The following is a 19,715-nucleotide window of genomic DNA, read 5'->3' as shown; positions in this document are numbered from 1 at the left end:
CATTTTATATTTTGATTTTGGTTCAAATGTCTATGCACACAATAGTCCTCTATGTTTCTCTTCTATTTGTTTACTGGTTCTCTCCTCTAGCCTAGCATCTGACTGTGTCTTACAGCAGTTGATATAGTAATATCACTGTATTAACTCATCCTAGATTGAGAGCTCCTTCTTGCCATCATCATCACCTCAGCTGGTTATCCCAGCATTTATTTCCTTCCTCCTAAACACTAGATGTATCTGCTTGCTGTTGAGACCTTCTTTTTATTTATTTCTCTTTCCGAAGAACACATTTCTTGTTTGTTAGTATTGTATCGTATTAGCTTTTGTGTAACACTTTACTGCCCATGACAGAGGCCTACATTGTAGGCAGTGGCGTAGCGTGGGAGGGGCCACCGGGGCGGCTACCCCCTCCGCAAAATTCTTAGGGGTGCAGAATTGGGGGCGTAAATTTGAGGAGAGGTGTTTGCGCTTTACAAATATGGATTATTATCATGCCATGCTAAGCCACTTATTGTAGGTATCTCTTTTATGTTTGTTTTGTTTGTACAGAGCCCTCTGCATAACCTATTTGACGTTAGGTGCTCTTGTAAGACTCTACAAAGTTACATTGAGGAATAGAGTAGTTGGGTTATATGTAGCTCCTAGTTTCACAGGTATGTGATATTCCGTCTGTATTTTGCTGACTATCTTCCTTTGGTGAGTAGGATATAGTCCTCATAATGACTTTTTGGTACATCTTTCGATTCTATAGGCATTTTACATCTTGTAGCACCGGATTTCAGGAAGTCACCCTAAATCCCTGGTGAAACAAAATTTGGAGGGATGTAGTTTTACTCTTTGGACCATTAGGTAGGTACTATTGGAAATATCTAGTGATAGTCAGTTGCAGAGGTTGAAGCCAGAGGCAGAAAACCATCCATTGCCTCTGCTCTTACACTTTGCTCTGAGTACCACTTGGAAGACATTTGCTCGTTCATAGTAGAGATGGTTGAGGCATTGATAATGGATGATCATTTATTAGAAGCTGAAATTTTCATCTTTTTAAAACAAAAAAACTCTGGTCCTTCATCACCTTTTTCCTCTAGAAAATTAATGCTACCGATTGCAATGCGAAGGCTGAAGAGTGATTAAAAAATACAGGTGCTGAGACTGATTTCTCTCTGAGGCAGCATAGCCAGATTCAGTTCCTAAGCTACATACAGAATGATGTCTTCCAGAAGATCCTTTTTTGAGATTCTGGAGCCAGATTCCAACAGAGGATGCAAAGACAGACGCTTCCACAGGATTTCCGGCTCAGGCTACAGAGAGGGATTCAGCACTGAGGCTGTAGTGACTGATCCTATGGAGAGGATTCAAAGGACTATCTCATCCAGATGCTGCACTGACAGAACACAGTTAAGGAAACAAAGCTGTGACATAAAAAGACTAGGATCAGAAGATGCAGAAACATCCCACTGTAGCTGATGCTCACTCCACTGCCTTAGAAAGAAGCTGAAATGTCATTGCTTTGGCGTGCACCTCATTGGCCACAGAAACACTTCTGTTTCTTTGGAAGTTATACAACCCAGAATTATAAAACTGTACTATAGTTGATTCAGACAATTCATTAACCTTAATAAAGTTTTGTTTATGCAGCACTTGATAACTCATGTTGGCCGCTGTAAATACCTGCCAATGCTATTATCCATCTCCATGGGCTCGTTTTAGCTTCTTCAAAAGAATCAGTCAGCTGTACCAAGATTCAATTCTATGACTTGCCGGTAGGGATGCCACCTTGTTTTTTGTTAGCCCTCATAGAAAAACACTGAGCAGGCCGTAAAAACCCGCCGAGGTGGCAACCCTACTTGCAGGTTGAACTTATCTCTGCTGCGAGGGAACTGTCTCACCAGGTAATGAAGAAAAGATGTTGAGTGATGCCATCACAGAAGTGTAAGGGGATTCTGACAAGGTTTCCTTCCTTCACAAAAACTGCACAGTAGTGCAAATATGTTTTAACAGCAGTCCCTTTTGGAAAATGACTTTCCTCTTGCACTGTATGCTGCTTCTGAGTTTGAGAGTGGGCGCCCCATTATACCTAGGGAACAGTATGCAGTGACTGGTGACATGTGAAAGCTGTTGTCACCATCCAGCTGGGCCCTAAGGCAGCTCTTTTCTCAGTTTGGTCTGCGGTGAATTCACTCTGAATGAAGAGACTCTAGGCTAATTATTGTGGGCTCCAGAGTGCCAGGAGCACCAGGAGAAGCATTCTGTTCTCTTCTCACTTGCTAGAAGGCACACAGGAGTGAAACAAGCGTGGGCGAAGGATTTCTGGAAGTGGCAGATGACTTCAGATTTGCTGCCCACGACACTCCACTGCGTTCTATTTTCGCACTGTTGTGAGTGGGCATTCAAACATCTGCTTTCACCTTCTGCATGCGTGCTCCTAAAGTGCTCATACGTACAGACTGAATAAACGGGCTTAGATATATAAGTGATAGATTTCTACCTTTACTTGTAGTCCAGTCTTTATTCTTTCACCTCCACCTTTGAGTCTAGATTGTTGCGTCATCACCACTTCTCTCAATCAATGGCAGGGCTGCATCCAATTCCAACTGAACTATCACCAGCCCAGATAAGGTCAGGTCTTCACCTGGATCACCAAAGCTTAAAACTGTTGCCTTGTTCAGATAACTTTGAAACCATTTTCCAGCTCATCTATGGTTGAACCTGTCTATCAGTCTGTCTACTGTGAGAACTGTTCCCTAACCCAACTGATGTGTACCTGTCTTCCAGTCTGTCTGTTGTTGAGACTGGTCCTCAGGCCCAGCCGAGGTTGACACAGTTATGGAAGTTCCGACTGTTAGGAGGCCCTACTGATGGTGACCTTTCTGCCCTGGGAAATATCCTTTATTACAAAGCCTGAATCATGCTGTACTCTTACATCGCCAGCAATAGAACAAATGCATCATTACCACACGTTTGTTTAGCACGCAAGTCTTTACGACTTGCTTTAGGCGGCGCATTGGCAAAGTGGTGTTGGATTTTAAGTCCAATACCTTCCTTACTGTTGCGCAGACTGGAGTTGGATTAGTAAATGATATTATTCCAAAGTTCAGCAACCCCCTAAGGCACATCGTTGTAACGACTTACGTGTTAAAGTAACGCGTCATAACGCGTTCATCTAATGCTGGCTTTCTAAAGGCATGTGTGCTAAATGCATGCAGGATTCTGTCATACAACCATCTGCCCCATCTCCTTCCCAGGCAATCCAGTTGTAACTGTAACAAACTGATTCTGCTATCTTAGTTTAGGCCCCCTTCCCAAAAGTTAGACCCAACATTTGAGTGCAGAGGTGGAATAGGATTCAGTCTGTCCTGCACGACCCACTTCATCCAGCCACAAAATATTTGTCTTCTGTGGTGAGAGCACTGAGTTTGTTTTTCAGCTTCACCACCGGCATTTTTTGTGACCTTCTGCAATTGCTACTACGCCTTTTGCGTTGCATTTACGGATACTGTATTAGGTTTGTACTGAGAAACTGCGCCAGCCCCGTTAGTGAAGGGTGTGGTGAGGGGTGCCATTGCAGCCACTGGAAAGGGTAGGATTGTAGCATTTATGGTGGGTAAGGCTGAGAAAACCATAGGTAGGTGGAAAAATATCAGTTTAATAAATCATCAATGTCCCAGGGGCACAGTCGCCAGCAAATGTTGGTAGTTCTATGGGTATTCCACAGTCTTTCGATTTTCTTCCTTTTCACCCCCTGACACTGGGATTCATTTCTCCATTTTATTCTTCTCTGCCTTGCCAGGACCTTCTCCACCTCCATCGTTCCATAACCAGAAGACTGCCGAACAGGCTTGGATCCAATTCCTTACTCATGTTTTCAAATTCATACGTAGACCGGTCACTTATCTCTCACACACCATCTCCCACTGCACTGTTTTAATGCTCCCATTTCCCTCAGCTACTTGTCGGCTATTTGCTCTTCTTTCAACACTTTACAAAGCCTAATTCCACCAGATGGAGAAGAGATTGTTGGCCACCTCCAGCTTACCGCTACTTAGCGCCAGGAAACCGCCCCGGTAACAGAGCGCTTTAGAAAACCATTACAATTCAAATTCAATTCAATTCACCTCTCCTCTCTGTCGTTGGATCCAGCTTTGCAGTTCTCCACACAGAAACACTGAGGAGCCAAACTGAACCAGAATGAAGGTTCTGTAGCTTAGAGGATAGAGCATCACCTTTATCTCAAGAAGGGGCAGATTTAGGCCAACCCGCTTGATACCACGTCGAGCAAGAGAAGCACTGATTCCTTGACAGACCTCTCCACCCTTCACGTCCCTGTAAAAACTCCTCTTAGGAAATATATGATTAAATGCCCAAGAATACATAAATACATTAAACAACTACTTGAGTTGTTGAGGTTTGTGTTGTTTGCTATTAGTAGGCTGCCAATGCAGAGTGAGATATTGAGACTTCCCGTGTTTATCATCTTAGAAGTAAATGTAAGGCAACCAGACATGTGCCCTGCTTTCTGTTTTACATGCTCCTGTCAAGGTCACCAGAATGCATTCATTGCTAATGCTTTTATGCTCATTGTTCTCAGTTGCTCCCATATGGTGAGCACCGACAGCTACAGCCTCTGACCACTTCTTTTATATCCTTCTTGCAGACACACGTTGAAGCTGCCTGTACCATTCCGGCAAGCATCTTCAAAGAACGAGCGGTAAGAAGCTTTGCCCTACAGTTGCTTGTGGTCGATGAAGTAAGTTTCCAGTTTCTGTGGTGCATATGGACGTGGATCTGCAGTGAGCAGGATCATTAGGGAGAGATGAGGAGCAAGTGGAGTGCTGTATCTGTGCAGCAATCCTTACACAATGTTCCTTGGAAGTGTTGTGCTAACCCTTGGCAGGTGGAGGTTTTTCCATTGATCTGCATCCATAGAATGTGCATTTTATTGCTTATATGTTTATTGTGTGAAACTGCAAACTCAATTGAATCAAAGTGCTGGAATAGTGGGAATGTCCCAGGGCTTTCCCATGCTGAGTAGGCCTTCCAGTAGTAATATATGTTAATGGAGGCTTTAATCATTTATGTCAAGGAATGTTTGAGCGCATATCTGAACACAAGGAGGAGAGAGAGGATTTTAGAGTCAGTATCCACACCAACTCTCTTACTTACAGATCAGTAAAGAGCATGAAGGCTGACATAATCTTTTGTGTTTAAGAAAATATAGTTATTTACATGCTAGAGTCACTTATGTGCTTCTTCCAGGATGTTGTGTAAAGTGTGAGGAATCATAAACATTCATCGTGGACTAAAATCGCAGTCTTTAGTATGACATGGTCACAGGAAGTTGAGAGGTTAAAGACAAGGTCTGAAAACTCAGCAAAAGGGAGAAACGTATACATACGATTTAAAAATTTCAAAAGTTCATTCAGCAGAGATCATCATATTGACGTATATGCCACTGATCACATGATCAAATACAATAAGGGCAGAAAAACATGTACCCAGCAGTGAGGGAGGGTGCTAATGAGTTCCATTCACCCCGTTCTCTGTACTTGATTTTAATCTTGTATCCAATAAGATTTACTTAAATAACATTTCAGCATTTCTTTATGAGTATTCAGAAAGAGGCAAAAAGCGACCAAAACATCTAAAAAACACGTTTTCTTTACACAAAGAGCTTGTCCGCCTTTGTTATATATTGATATTTGACCACGCTATCGTACATAGCTGGTATGATGACTATTATAAACCCTCTTGCTTTCATTCAGCCATCCATTCAACCCTCCTGCTTGTACTGCTTCTTCCTCCAGGCAATAAGGAAAAAATTATGCTGGTTGTTGGTCCCTCATTGAGCACTGGCAGGGTCTTCATGATGTTTTTATAAACAGACTGTGGAGGAGGGAGCCTGCTGTATATATACCATCATCAGATTCATTGATGAAGATTGAAGGTTTATATAGAATGGATTTCAAAGGTTTCTGGGATTGGTGCATATAGAGGCACAGCTAAGAGGGTGAAACAGAACAATGCTAAGGCAGGCATTTTATGCTTCGTACTCATTGCTGAGGAGCAGCAGATAGTAATGAGCTTATATTTTGAATTAAGTCAATAAAAGCTCCTATCGTAGATGTAAGATTGAGGGAATAAAGTTTGATGTCCTTTGCAGTAGTGGAATCTACTTCAAAGCATAGCTCTAAAGCTGCAATATCACGCCTCACTGTTTGCAAAAGGATGCTTTCTCATGCAGTGGCGATATTGCTGAATACTGGACTCGACAAAGCATTCCAAATGCAGCCAACCATAATGATCTTTCTTATTTCCCAACACTAAGTGCTATTCAAGAGAATCAGGTTTGCCAGCATTGACGAGTTTACCAGGAAAATTTGCAATATCATAACTGTACTTCATAGAAGATGAATTAATGTTTATTTGTTTATTAGTATTGCATGTTTATGTTTTCAGGCTGTGGGAAAAGATTCTTCTCTACCAAAATACCCCATGTGCTGTTTCAGAGACCCAGTTCATAGAGAAGCTAGAGACCTCAGTATCCTTTTTTTTGGCCTAAACCGGGGATCTACCACCTTTTCTTTAATAAGAGCTACTTATGTACAGTGAAAATGTTCCTGTACTACCAATATTATTTGTGTTGTACTAGTGATTAGATCAGACAAGATCACATTGATGGGCTCCATATGCAAGATTACCAGTGTGATCCACTCGTTTCATCGGGCAAGGTTGCCTGAACTGATTTAAAAAAGGCTTTGTCAATGTGGAATTTCTGTATGTGGGTAATAAGTAACAGCCATAGGTGCAATGCTCCTGGCTCTAAGGTAGTAATATCACTAATGGTTTCCGATTTCTGCATGACTTATCACTGAAATATCTGCTTTAAATTCAGCAGTTATTCTCCAAACATCAGCTTGTGAGTTCTAAAAATGCACACTGAAATGTTTTTTTTTAATTTCATCAGACCAAGTGCCAATCGTGCACAAAACAAGTACGGCCTTTAGATTCACTGTGCTGATTTATAGAAGTTTATTTTAGCTTGTGCTGCTCATGAAGCGTTTCGGCCACGTCCTGTGGCCTTGTTCACATGACCATGCAATGTATACAGATTTTTGTAAAGGGTAAAAAATAGAATATAAGCCAAAATTGGGGGACCTGTTACTGTCTACTAGCAAGACCATATTGTTGAATAAAGCAAAGGCCAAACGTTGATATATATGCTAAAGTAGATATGGAAAATGGAACTAGAAATAGAGATAGGGAATCATTGGGCGGTTAAATAAATATAGCAATGTCATCATAAATATTTATATGCAAATCCTCTCCAATGTTCAAACAAAAAGGGGACTTAGTGTCCAATTCCATAAAGTATTTTGATTCCAATGGCGGAGTATTTTTTCTCGGTTTCCTCCTCTTTTATTTATCTGTACAGCATCGATGACAAAGTATTGAACGCAGTTCAAATCGTTGCTGTGTGCAGCCTTGAAGTGCCTGGCTACTGAGTATAAAGTATCAGATTTCACTATTGCACGCAAATGCTACAAGATCCTTACAAATACTTGCAACTTGGTACTACCAACATAGCATAGACCACAATTGCATTGCAGCACATATATAGCATGATCTGTTCTGCACTTGTAGTGCCCCTTAAGCTCAATGCTTTCGCTAGAAAATGATGTACATATGTATATATTTACATGTTTGTGTATATATATATATATTTTTTTAGTTTTGTTTATAGATGTAATCAGTGATGTCACTGACCATGTCATGAGTGATGTTATATGTGAAGTCATAAGCAGTGTATTGCAGGGGCACAAGTTATATGTAGCTCCCTAACTACAACTGCCAACTGCAGAATCTCGCTGGTTTTGTACGAGGGAAATGTGATCCTAATTTGACATCCCTGTAACCTTTGGTTTTTCCAGTGAATTTCTATGGTTTTTAAGTGGTAGTCGCTTTTGCAGAGTGGTGGAGAAAGGGGGCTGGCCGTCTGATCAACTCTGATCCCAACTGTGTAGGACATACAAGAAGTACCAGGAGTGCTTTTTCGCCCCCAAGGTCCCTCAGGCGTATAGTGGACTTCATCCCCCAACCAGTAGCTCGCCAGGAGCTGCGTTTGCATAGTGGTAGAGAAAGGAGGCGTGGCCCCTGGAGACCTCTTAGCAACTCCGCTGTGTGGGACTTACTGGAGGTTACAGGAGGGGTAGTTGAACTCCAAGGATGATCTTGGGGGCCAATACCCCTCCTGCTACCTCCAGTAAGTCCCACACAGCAGGATTGCTGAGAGGTTGTCGCAGGCCATGCCCCCTTTCTCCACCACTCTGCAAATGCACCTCCTGGTGCACTACTAGTTGGGTGATGAGGTCCCCTTGGCTTTGTATTTTTGTATATGCTACACTTAGTCTGTGGTATGTGTTTTAAGGTGAAAGTGTAGTACAGTGTACTTAGAAATTTAGTAAAAACAAGTTAAAACATTTACAAAAACACTCTACTATACTATATTTCCCCTTAAAACCAAGAGCACACTCTAAGCTTGATCTTAACTACATTTTGCATTTTTGATTTTGAAAGGGCAAAATATTGTGTAGGCTAAGCTTACTCTGCATTCTGAGTTTTAAGGAGAAATATAGTATAGAACTGTGTGCATAAATGTGTTTTTTAAAAGACAATTATGAAAAAACATAAAATAATACTAGTACACTATATTTATCATTAAAACCCAGAACGCAGACCAAGTGCGGTGTAAACTATATGGTATTACAGCAGTGCTTCACAAATGTTTTTTAAAAATATTTACAGTAAAAAAACAGCTTTTACTTAACTTTACACACTTATATAAAATAACGCATCCCTTTCTATACACTTATAAAACACAAGGACACTATATTTACACTTAAAAGCCATAACACTGCCATAGTCTAGTCTAAACAATACGGCTGTGTTTTACTTTAGTAAGGGCAGTCATTAGCCAATCATATACTATTTTGTGATCTGCATGAAACACAGTATATTGCAAAATTACCATGGTATACCGCAGCCCAATATGTCTGTATGTTTTTGTGCATTATGGGCAGGGCCACTGCAATTATGCGACTGTGCAGCTGCAGCCTTATTCACTTAATTCTTGATTTGCCACATTTGCCACATAATCCATCATCTGATGCACAATTTTTCTCAATGAAACGGTTCAATTGTTACTAAAATGCAGCGCAATATGTTGCAGCCCAGCAGAAGGCATTTTGAAAAGGTTCACTGGTTGCTTTTTGCTATGTGTGGGTGTTAAAATGAGTTGAACCAATGCTCAGACAGTGTTCACCAGGATAACAAGCATTGGCATATCCAATAGGTCTCGTCGATGTGGCTTTGCTAGTATGTTTTAGCCGTGTTATACTCTTGTGTAGTTGCTTTTCAGTATGGCTAAAAGTTATTAGTATAAAAAGGCATGGCGTGAAGTGTTTTAAAGTGTGGCGGCTGACATTTGGGGAATCCACTCAAATCTTTCTTCATGCCCCTGTAACTAACATCATGAAATGTCTTCAATTCCAATGTGTTGAAATGCATCCAATAACACCAACAGCGAATGTGCCTCTCTCTCAGGCAGTCCAAGGTACTTTAGAGACTAATGTGTGGTTAATGCTCTGATTGCAGGGCTGACTTCTCTGACAGTGAAGGTGTGCAGGCAACAAATCCATTTCAAGTTGAGATTGACAGACATGCCTCTGTCTACAGTCTGTAAGGTGTTTGCTTCTTTCAAGACTCTGGCTGATAAATCCAAAGTGGCATTTGAGGGTGTCAAGGGATACAGTTACCTAAAGGTCTATACAGTTTAATATGGCACCACACCCTCAAGGAAAATAGATATAAATAGCGGAAAGAAGCCAGATATAACTTAAACCCTCATTGATGGCAGACAGCTCTCTTTCCTCCTAAATATGAGGGCTACAAGTAAGAATACAATAATTTTCTTGAAAGGTACAGTAAGCATCCTTTTCTAACTAAATAGCAAGGCAGACATGCATCCCATGACTATCAAAGCAAGATGCCACCAATGATACAAGGTATTTAACTTTTTGGTGAATTCATTCATACCAGAGTCCAATACACAATTGAAGAGGCAACTTGTTCCAAAAATCGTATAGCATCCATTGAATCAAAATCGATCCAGTTAGTTGGACATGTTGAAATGAAGAGCATCTAGCCACAGAGTGACTGGACCTGGGACTTTTTCCCTAGCACATTGCCCATAAAAGCAACTGTTAAACTTACTTAAATGTGTAACACAACCTGATAAAGCCCATTCATCTTGTCAGAACTTTCAGAACTCCAATAGGAGCAGGAAAACATATCCGAAGGCATCCCCTACTTAGTCATCAAAGTGTGCATTTGCAGTGGAAATTCCTTCCACTGATGAATTTTGTAAGCAAGCAATCAACAAACAGAAGCTCAAACTTATCAGTCCCTGCAAACTACATCTGAAAGAAACAGGTTAGTATTAGATTCTTTACCTTAGAATATCCCCAGGAGTCAGACTGGATCCGGAAATATTTGCGTAGCAGTACCCTTGCGCGTCGGTAGGCGTCGACTGCGGCTCCGCGTCCGTCGTGGGCGCCGTGATGACGTCGTCGGAGTACTTAGACGCCGCCTCCGCGTGCTGACGTCAGTTCTTCTTTTTTCCGCGCCAGCAGCGCAGATCCGGAAAAAGTGGTACCTTCGTCATTTTTTGACTAAACTTTTTTGATCCTTTTTGATCATTTTTCGAGTCTTCGACTCCGAACGGTGCCGATAGGGATGCCAGGTTTTAAACCCTGTGAGGACTGTGACCGACTGATGTCGGTCACCGACCCTCACCATCGGTGTCTCCACTGTCTCGGCGTCGACCACGACGACAAGACCTGTTCCGATTGTCAGGCCCTGAGTTCGAAAGCTAGGCAGGAGTGGTCCCGCAAGCGACTCGAACTCCGGCAGTCGGCCCCGCGCCACGAGAGGTCCCGGTCCGGACGGAGGTCGAGGGACCGGTCAAGGGATCGGAGCCATCATAGTTCCGGGACATCACTCCTCAGGTTCGAAGTCGTCAGGTAAGCACAAGAAGTCGAAGAGACGTCATCGCTCTTCCGACTCCCCCCGACGCTCGCGCGACACAGCCGGGGGTTCGGGTGTCACCGCCCGCGCGGCTCCGTGGGAGTCATGGGCGTCGCGTCCGGCCCCATACCCTCCGGTCCCTGGGCCGCACGCGACGCCGAAGGAGATCGAGCGGTTCCTCATGGCCATGAGGTCTCTCACTCCTCCGGCGGGCTCCGCGGACCCGTCTGGGGGCCCTAGCGGGTTGGGTGCTTCTGCCCCGGCACCGTTGGGCCCGGCGCCGCAGGCCCACACTGGATCCGTTCCGGATCCGGGTCGTCGCCGGTTGACCTGACGACCTCACCGGCGCCGGTCCCTCAGGTGTCACCTCCGGCGCCGTCTTCGGGCGGCGCCGTCCCCGATGCCTCCCTCGACCCGGTTCCGGCGTCTGAGCGGCACCGCTGGGCGCCGCTTTCGACGCCGTTTGGAGAGTTTTACTTCGACGAACCGGCCCCATACTTTGACACCCCTGAATATCAGGAGATGGGTGATGAGGAGAATTGGGAGGGGTCTGAGGACCCTCTGACACGGGAGTGTCAGTCCCAGGAGGACTGGACAGGTGGACTTGGGGATGCCAGTGGTCTGGATACCTCGCCAGACACTGGGTTTGTCTCACCTCCTACCGTGGCTACGGAGGAGGGGGCAACCTACAGCGTGGTGCTGACGCGGGCGGCCAAGGCCTTGGGCCTTGAGCTCCCCGTCGCGGCATTGAGGACTAACCTCCTCACTGAGGTCCTTAAACCGCAGTCAAGCTCGGCTGAGCCTCTGCTGCCGTTTAATGAGGCCTTGACCGACTTTCTTTTGGGCACTTGGTCCCGGCCCGCTACAGGTTTGCCTGTAGATAGGAACGTGGCCAGATGCCACCGCCCGGCCCCGGGCGACCCTTGTTTCCTGTCCACCCACCCCACCCCTGAGAGCCTGGTTATTCAGGCTTCGAATTCCCAGACCGCATTTCCGTCGGCTTCGCCTGACAGGGAATCCAAGAGGTATGAGCAATACGGCAAGAAAGTATTCTCCCTGAGTCTGGGACTGCGGTCTTCCAACACCGCATGCCTCTTGGGCCGTTACACCCACTCTCTGTGGGATACGGTCGCGGACGTGCTGCCAGAATGCCCGTTGGAGGTACGGGCTAAACTCGGCCAAGCCCTTGTGGAAGGCCGAGATGCGGCACGTTATTCTATCCGGTGTGGACTGGATACCACCGACTCACTGGGCAGAGCGATGGTAACGACGGTGGCGATTGGTCGCCACGCTTGGTTGAGGTCCGCCAACTTCTCGGCTGATGTCCAGAATACACTCATGGACATGCCGTTTGATGGCCGTCGCCTTTTTGGTGACAAGGCAGACCATGAGCTTCAGCGCTTTAAGGACTCCAGTTCCTTGGGCCTCCCGGCCCCGCGCCAGCAAATGGGTGCCTTTCGCTCCTTTCGTGGCCAAGGAAAGGGCTCCCCCACACGTGCTGCCAGCCACGCACCGCAGAGTAATACCCAACGCCGTGGCGGCCGTGGAATCCGCCGTGGCGGCTGTCGGGTACAACGGCGAGGACATTCCGCACCTTCCCCCGCCGCATCCGCCTCAAAACCCTCCTAGTCCGTGCTTTCAGGCCCATGTGATGCCAGTGGGGGGCAGGGTTCGCCATCACCTCCTCCACTGGCGCACTGTCACATCGGACAGGTGGGTGCTGCAAATCGTCCGAAGGGGCTACTCCCTCCCCTTCGAGGCGACCCCTCCAGCCATGCCACCGCAGAACCACCGTGTATCGGGGGATCATTTGCGACTTCTGCAGGAGGAAGTTACGGCCCTCTTGGCCAAGGGGGCCATCGAGCACGTTCCTGGGCCAGAAGTAGGGTGTGGTTGCTACTCCCACTACTTTCTGGTACCCAAGAAGGGCAAAGGGGGCCTACGCCCTATCTTGGATCTACGGAACGTCAACGGCTTCCTCCGGAAGGAGAAGTTCAAAATGCTGGCACTGGTTCAGGTCTTGGCTGCCCTGGACCCAGGAGACTGGATGGTAGCGTTGGACTTGCAGGACGCTTATTTCCACATCCCCGTCCTGCCGGCCCACCGGCGCTATCTGCGGTTCACGGTTGGCCGCGAGCACTTTCAGTTTACCGTGCTCCCCTTCGGCCTTACCAGCGCCCACGGGTGTTCACAAAGGTGATGGCGGTGGTCGGGGCTCATCTGCGCAGGTTAGGGGTTTCAGTCTTCCCCTACCTCGACGACTGGCTGTTGAAGGCGGGCTCGCCCCAGACAGTCGTCAGCTACCTCCAGACGACGGCAGACCTCCTGCACCTGCTGGGGTTCTCCATCAATGTGCCAAAGTCACACCTGTGCCCCTCTCAGAAGCTCCTCTTCATCGGAGCAGTTCTCGACTCGGCGCAGTTTCGGGTTTATCCTCCCGAACAGCGGGTCCGGGATATTCAGGCTCTGATTCCACTCTTTCAGCCTTTATCCCGGGTCTCGGTCAGGTTGACGCTGCGGCTTCTGGGGCTGATGGCCTCCTGCATCCTTCTGGTGCATCACGCCCGGTGGCGGATGCGGGCTCTGCAGTGGGACCTGAAGTTTCAGTGGGCCCAGCATCAGGGCAACCTATCCGACTATGTCCTGATCTCGGAGGGCACTGCGAGACAGCTGCAGTGGTGGCTCACGGACCGCGATTGGGTCAGCGGCAGATCCCTCTCCCTACCCCAACCGGAGCACGTGGTTGTGACGGACGCGTCTCTCCAGGGCTGGGGAGGCCACATGGGAGAGGCGGAGATCAGAGGCTTCTGGTCTCCGGCGGAGTCCGGGCTCCATATCAACCTTTTGGAGCTGCGGGCGATTCGTCTAGCACTGAAGGCATTCCTTCCCTCTGTCTGGGGGAGTGTGGTGCAGGTGTTCACGGACAACACCACCGCCATGTGGTACTGCAACAAACAGGGCGGGTCGTGGACCCTTTGCCAGGAGGCTCTGCGCCTCTGGCAGTGGCTGGAACATCAGGGCGTGACCCTGGTGGTTCAACACCTGGCAGGTTCGCTGAACGCCAGGGCGGACGAACTCAGCCGTCGGTGCATGATGGATCACAAATGGCGTCTTAACTCGGACGAGGCGCAAGGCCTCTTTCAGCAGTGGGGAGAGCCTTGGTTAGATCTATTCGCCACAGAAGAGAACGCGCAATTTCATCAGTTCTGCACGTTGGAATTTCCAAGGCGGCACTCGCTCGGAGACGCTTTTCGCCGCGAGTGGAGTTGCGGTCTGTTGTACGCCTTTCCGCCTATACCACTTTTTCCCAGAGTGCTGAAGAAGATCAAATGCGACCGGGCCCAAGTCATCCTTGTGGCTCCGGACTGGGCACGAAGGTACTGGTATCCAGAGCTACTCAGTATGTCAGTCGATCCCCCGGTTCGTCTGCCTCTTCAGGAGGACCTTCTGTGGTCCTCCACCCGAACCTGTCCAGTCTCCACCTCCATGCTTGGAGATTGAACGGCGACAGTTGAGGCCATTTGACTTGCCTCCTGAAGTCTGTAATGTCATTCTGGCAGCCAGGCATCCCTCCACAAAATCGGTATACGCCTGCAGGTAGGTAGAATAAATTTGTGGCATGGTGCACAGCACAGCAAAGGCTGTGGATCCACTTTCTGCCCCTCTTTCTGAGGTTCTTCTCTTCCTTCTTTCTCTTGCCCAGCAGGGCTCTACTCTGGGCACTATCAAGGGCTACCTTTCTGCTCTTTCAGCCTTTCTAAGGCTGCCTGATCAACCTTCTTTGTTCAAGTCCCCTATTGTAACTCGTTTTCTAAAGGGCATCACACACATGTTCCCTCCTGTTCCCTTTGTGATGCCTCAGTGGGACTTGAACCTTGTTCTTACCTTTCTGATGTGCGCTCCCTTTGAGCCACTTCATAACTGCCCTCTCCGCCTTCTTACTCTGAAAACTGCTTTCCTGGTTGCCATCACCTCTGCCAGGAGAGTGAGTGAGCTCCAGGCTCTTTCATCTAAACCCCCTTTCCATTCTGTCCATCCGGACAAGGTTGTGTTGCGGACTAGGCCATCTTTCCTGCCCAAGGTTGTCACAGCCTTCCACATCGGACAGTCTATCACCTTGCCGACCTTCTTTCCGCCACTGCATCCCTCTAAAGAGGAAGAGCGGCTCCACCGTCTGGACCCAAAACGCGCGATTTCTTTCTATCTAGATCGCACACGCCAGTTCCGGGTGGATGACCAACTCTTTCATGGTTACGTGGGTGCTAAGAAGGGACGGTCGGTGCACAAGAGGACCATCTCTCGGTGGGTCATCTTGTGTATCAAGGCATGTTACTCCTGTTGGGCTGAGGGCCCATTCCACTCGGGCCACGGCGGCTAGCACTGCCCTGGGCCGGGGAGTCCCCTTGCAGGACATCTGTCAGGCAGCTACGTGGGCATCCCTGCACACGTTTGCAAGACACTACTGCCTGGACAGCCAAGTCCGGAGGGATGGCTTCTTTGGCCGTTCCGTCCTCCAGGACTTTTTGGTGTGATTATTGGTTCGCAGACCCACCTCGGGGGTTGGTATTGCTGGGGTATCTATTCTAAGGTAAGGAATCTAATACTAACCTGTTTCTTTCAGATGAACAAGTTACTTACCTTTGGTAACGATATATCTGTAAGAAACAGTAGTTAGTATTAGATTCCTTACCGCCCCACCCATCCTCCCCGTTCTGGGAACTGATATCTAGGGTTAAGGTCATCCCCTTTCAGGGCCCTAGTTTCAATGGCACCAGTGTTGGTTTTTAACATGACTCTGCGTTTCTGGCGCGGAAAAGCTGTGTCTAAGAACTGACGTCAGCACACGGAGGCGGCGTCTAAGTACTCCGACGACGTCATCACGGCGCCGACGACGGACGCGGAGCCGCAGACGCCTACCAACACGCAAGGGTACTGCTATGCAAAAATTTCCGGATCCAGTCTGACGCCTGGGGATATTCTAAGGTAAGGAATCTAATACTAACTACTGTTTCTTACAGATATATCGTTACTGAAGGTAAGTAACTTGTTCGACAAGGAAACTATCTCCTGCAGGTTTAACAGGATGAAAGCTTATAAAACCAGGTCACATTTTAAATGAAAATGCAAGACTCTACTGCTATTATAATCCACTGACCAGCAGTACCGCAAACTGACCTGACGACTGAAAAGCAGAGGTCAGTCCCCAAGGTCACTCTGTATGTGTTTACATGTATGCCAGACCTAAAAATGGGGAAGTATGTTTTGGCCAAAAGAACACAAAAAACACACATCTCCAATTGAGCAATTAATAAAAAAAAAAACAGAATAACTCGGTACAAAAAAAACAAGTTTTGTAATTCCCTGTCTTATAAAAGATACAGTTGATAACCAAAACAAAATAAAGCACATTTGGCAGTGTTGCAGGAATGCTTACCAGTTGCGTTCATGAAAGTTGATTTTAAAAAAAGGAATGCATATTTTGTTTGTAAAAAACACCATAGTCGGACGTTGCCAAGCAGGCCAGCATGGCGTATGCAAATTAGCTCTGCTCCGCCAGCCCGATAGCAAAATCTGGCATAATCCAAGACAGCTAGCTGCCTACAATCCATATGTCGGTCCCCTGGGTGGGGCTATGACAGAAACTATGGCGACGGGCCATCTGGGGTTTGTTTGCAACGGCTGGAGGCCCGGCATTACATGGAATGCCAAAAAAGAAAATCACATCAATGCACATCATCAATAGTCTCTTTCATCCATGTGCAATTCGCACGCAAAGACACGGCTTCTTAATCCAAGGGAATCACGTAGTGTAGACAAAAAATAAATTTTTATTTCTTTTAAAACAAGGTTCTTCACAGCCGACGCGCGTTTCGCCCCATATGGGCTTTCTCAAGGCCGAGATACAATTTGTATCGCACTCTATCTATCCACGCTGTTTTCAATCGGAATCCCTTCACATGTGATCTATGCAATAAAGTTCAAAATATTATTTCACACTAGTAGAGATGAACAGTCGTCCTTCTTTATTACACTTATGGAGCCATGATAAGTTCCACCATCAAGCCAAAAGCGTGTCTCTAACCGCTACGTACGCGTGACCAGGTTCCAGGGAACTGAAAAGTTCTTTGGAAGTCACGAGATAGGGGACTCCTCCTTTGGACCACATTGCGCATGGGCATCGGCTCCATCCTCAGATTGTTTTTTTCCCCCATCGGGCTCGGATGTGTTTCCTGCGCTCCGGTTTGAAACCGAATTTCTTTCGGCGCGCAATCCTCACCCAGTTCGACGGTATTGCTTCGATCGCGCTCCACATCGACACGATTCTTCACCACTTCGAAGTCTTCGATTCCGGTCTTCGACTAAGGCCTTCGGGCCTACCTAGGCCTCATCTTCTGGCTCATGGAAAGGACGCCATTCAAGAAGTATCCTCAATGTGGGTTGAAGTTTCCTCACACCGATCTACATGAGGTGTGCAACCTTGGCCTCTCACCGGAGCACGAGGCCAAAGACTGTTCCGCTTGTGCCTCTTTCCGCTCCAAGAAGACGATTCGGGACCAACGAGCTCATAGAACAATGGCTCGCTCATCAGCTTCTATCCCCGACGGCATCTTTGGATAGGGCGTTGATGTGCCAGAACACCAGCACGCCGAAGAAAGTACCAGCTCCTCTGATGCCGAAGATTCAGACGTCTTGGATATCACTCCAGCTCAACGGGTCGTAAGTAAGACCGTCGACCCCAACCCTTCCTCGACACCCTCAAAAAAGGCTTCGGTCACACCCTCACCTTCGGGCCCGGTCGCACACCGAGAGACTGCTTCCCACGCCCCGCCTACAGGCCCGGCAAAGAAGCCCACAAAGCCTTCAGGCGGCTCGGGCTCAAGTCAGCCTATTCCCCGTGCCAATCCTATTCCGACACCAAAGAAGAAGCCATCTTCCTCAACCACGCCGACCGGTGCTCCGACACCAAGCACACGGCGCCAAAGACTAGCAGCGGCTCATCGATGCCAAAACCGCACTCGGAGCTGAGTAAAAAACCACCTAAAGGCCCCGATTCACATGCTTTTGAGCCGAAGAAACACCCGGAACCGAAAAAACATGTTCCGATAAAAGACATTTCAAAAGGTCACACTTCTAAACCAAAAGACCCTAGACCAGCTACCGACTCAGTGCCGGAAAAACCTCCGGAACCGAAAACTTCGACGCCGAAGGATCTGCCCTATACAGAAGAACTTTTTACACCAGATCCTAATCAAAAAACTCTTGTAAAGGATCCTAAGACTGGCCAACTAGCTCTTAGCTCCAAGAAAAGACCACTAGAAGAGCCGACACCTCCTCCTCCTCCAAAGAAGGGAGACATTGCAACCTCTCCATTAAGGGTCCTTTCTCCACCACCTCCCCATACTGTTCCTCCTCCAGCACATCATTCGCCTACACCATCCACTAATCCAGATGATGATGTGGATACAGACTCTGATGACACAGGTGGGGGTGCACATGACCCAGCAGGGACCAATAGTCCCCCTCAGTCACCTAATCTTTGGGATGATTATAACACCCCTGATGTGCCTTAAGTCCCACAAGACAATGTATATCCTTCCAGACCTTCCCCACCAGAGGACACTATAGGTTTTAACCTACTAGTCCAGAGCGCTGCCCAGTACCATGGGGTTGACTTGCACACAAAGGTCTACTGCCATTTTGCCATTGCTTAAAGGTGTCTTCAAGCATGCAACAGAGGTCTTTAAAGATCCTGTCAGGGCCCGGGTACTAAACCCTCGCATTGAGAAAAAATATAAAGCTGCCCCTACAGACCCAGTTTACATTAAAGGTCCAGCACCACTAGATTCTTTAGTAGTTTCTAATGCACGTAAACGTGCTAATTCACAAACATCAGGTGAGGCCTCACCACCAGATAAAGAATCTAAGCTCCTTGACGCCTCCGGTAAACAGACAGCGTCACAGGCAGCTAACGTTTGGCGCATTGCCATTACCCAAGTGTTGTTGGCAAGTTATGACAGGGCACATTATGATGAACTGGAGTCCATAATGCAGCATCTACCAGACAAATATAAAAATAGAGCCAATGAACTCATACAAGAAGGTAAAAATATTACTAATACTTCCGTTCGTTGTGCCCTAGATGCTGCAGATACTGCCTCAAGGGCAATCAATACCAGTACCCTTTTGCGGAGACATGCCTGGCTATGTATTTCAGGTTTTAAACCTGAGGTACAAAATTCCATCCTCAATCAGCCATTTGATGAGACACATTTATTTTGCCCTAATGTCGATGTGTCTTTAGAAAAAATGAAAAAAGACACCGACACAGCAAAATCTATGGCAGTCTTGCAGCTGTAAAATTGTAAATTGATACTTGTATAGCGCACTACTCACCCGCAAGGGTCTCAAGGCGCTTGTACGAATACCGCTGTGGAACCCATCCTGGCATTCCCTGTGAGGTGTCCACTCCTGGGCACCCCCAAGGTGGAGGCCAGGCATCCTTAGCGTTGTGGGGGCCGTTGTGGAGATTAAGCAAGCTATTGCCCAGGGTTGCAGAGTGGGACTCCATGATTGGAATAGGCACCGAGGCGAGAATGATCAGGTCCGTGGAATTTTTGAGCCCAAGACCCGCCGAG

At 47.2% G+C, this 19,715-nt stretch overlaps 1 protein-coding gene across 5 annotated transcripts in view; it reads left to right on the top strand.

Moving 5' to 3' along the window:
• The window catches only part of TEDC2 (tubulin epsilon and delta complex 2), a 332,149-nt gene that overhangs the window by 170,620 nt on the left and 141,814 nt on the right, over positions 1–19,715 (top strand). For all 5 annotated transcript variants that reach the window (XM_078663007.1, XM_078663008.1, XM_078663009.1 and 2 more), the window contains 2 exons: positions 4,652–4,705; positions 6,454–6,535. In XM_078663007.1, coding sequence (XP_078519133.1) covers positions 4,652–4,705; positions 6,454–6,535 — 136 coding nt within the window. The remainder of the gene's footprint in view (positions 1–4,651; positions 4,706–6,453; positions 6,536–19,715) is intronic.

This window comes from Lissotriton helveticus, chromosome 10 (assembly GCF_964261635.1).
Source record: "Lissotriton helveticus chromosome 10, aLisHel1.1, whole genome shotgun sequence".
Classification (NCBI taxonomy): Eukaryota; Metazoa; Chordata; class Amphibia; order Caudata; family Salamandridae; genus Lissotriton; species Lissotriton helveticus.
This window is presented reverse-complemented; position numbering and strand designations above follow the sequence as displayed.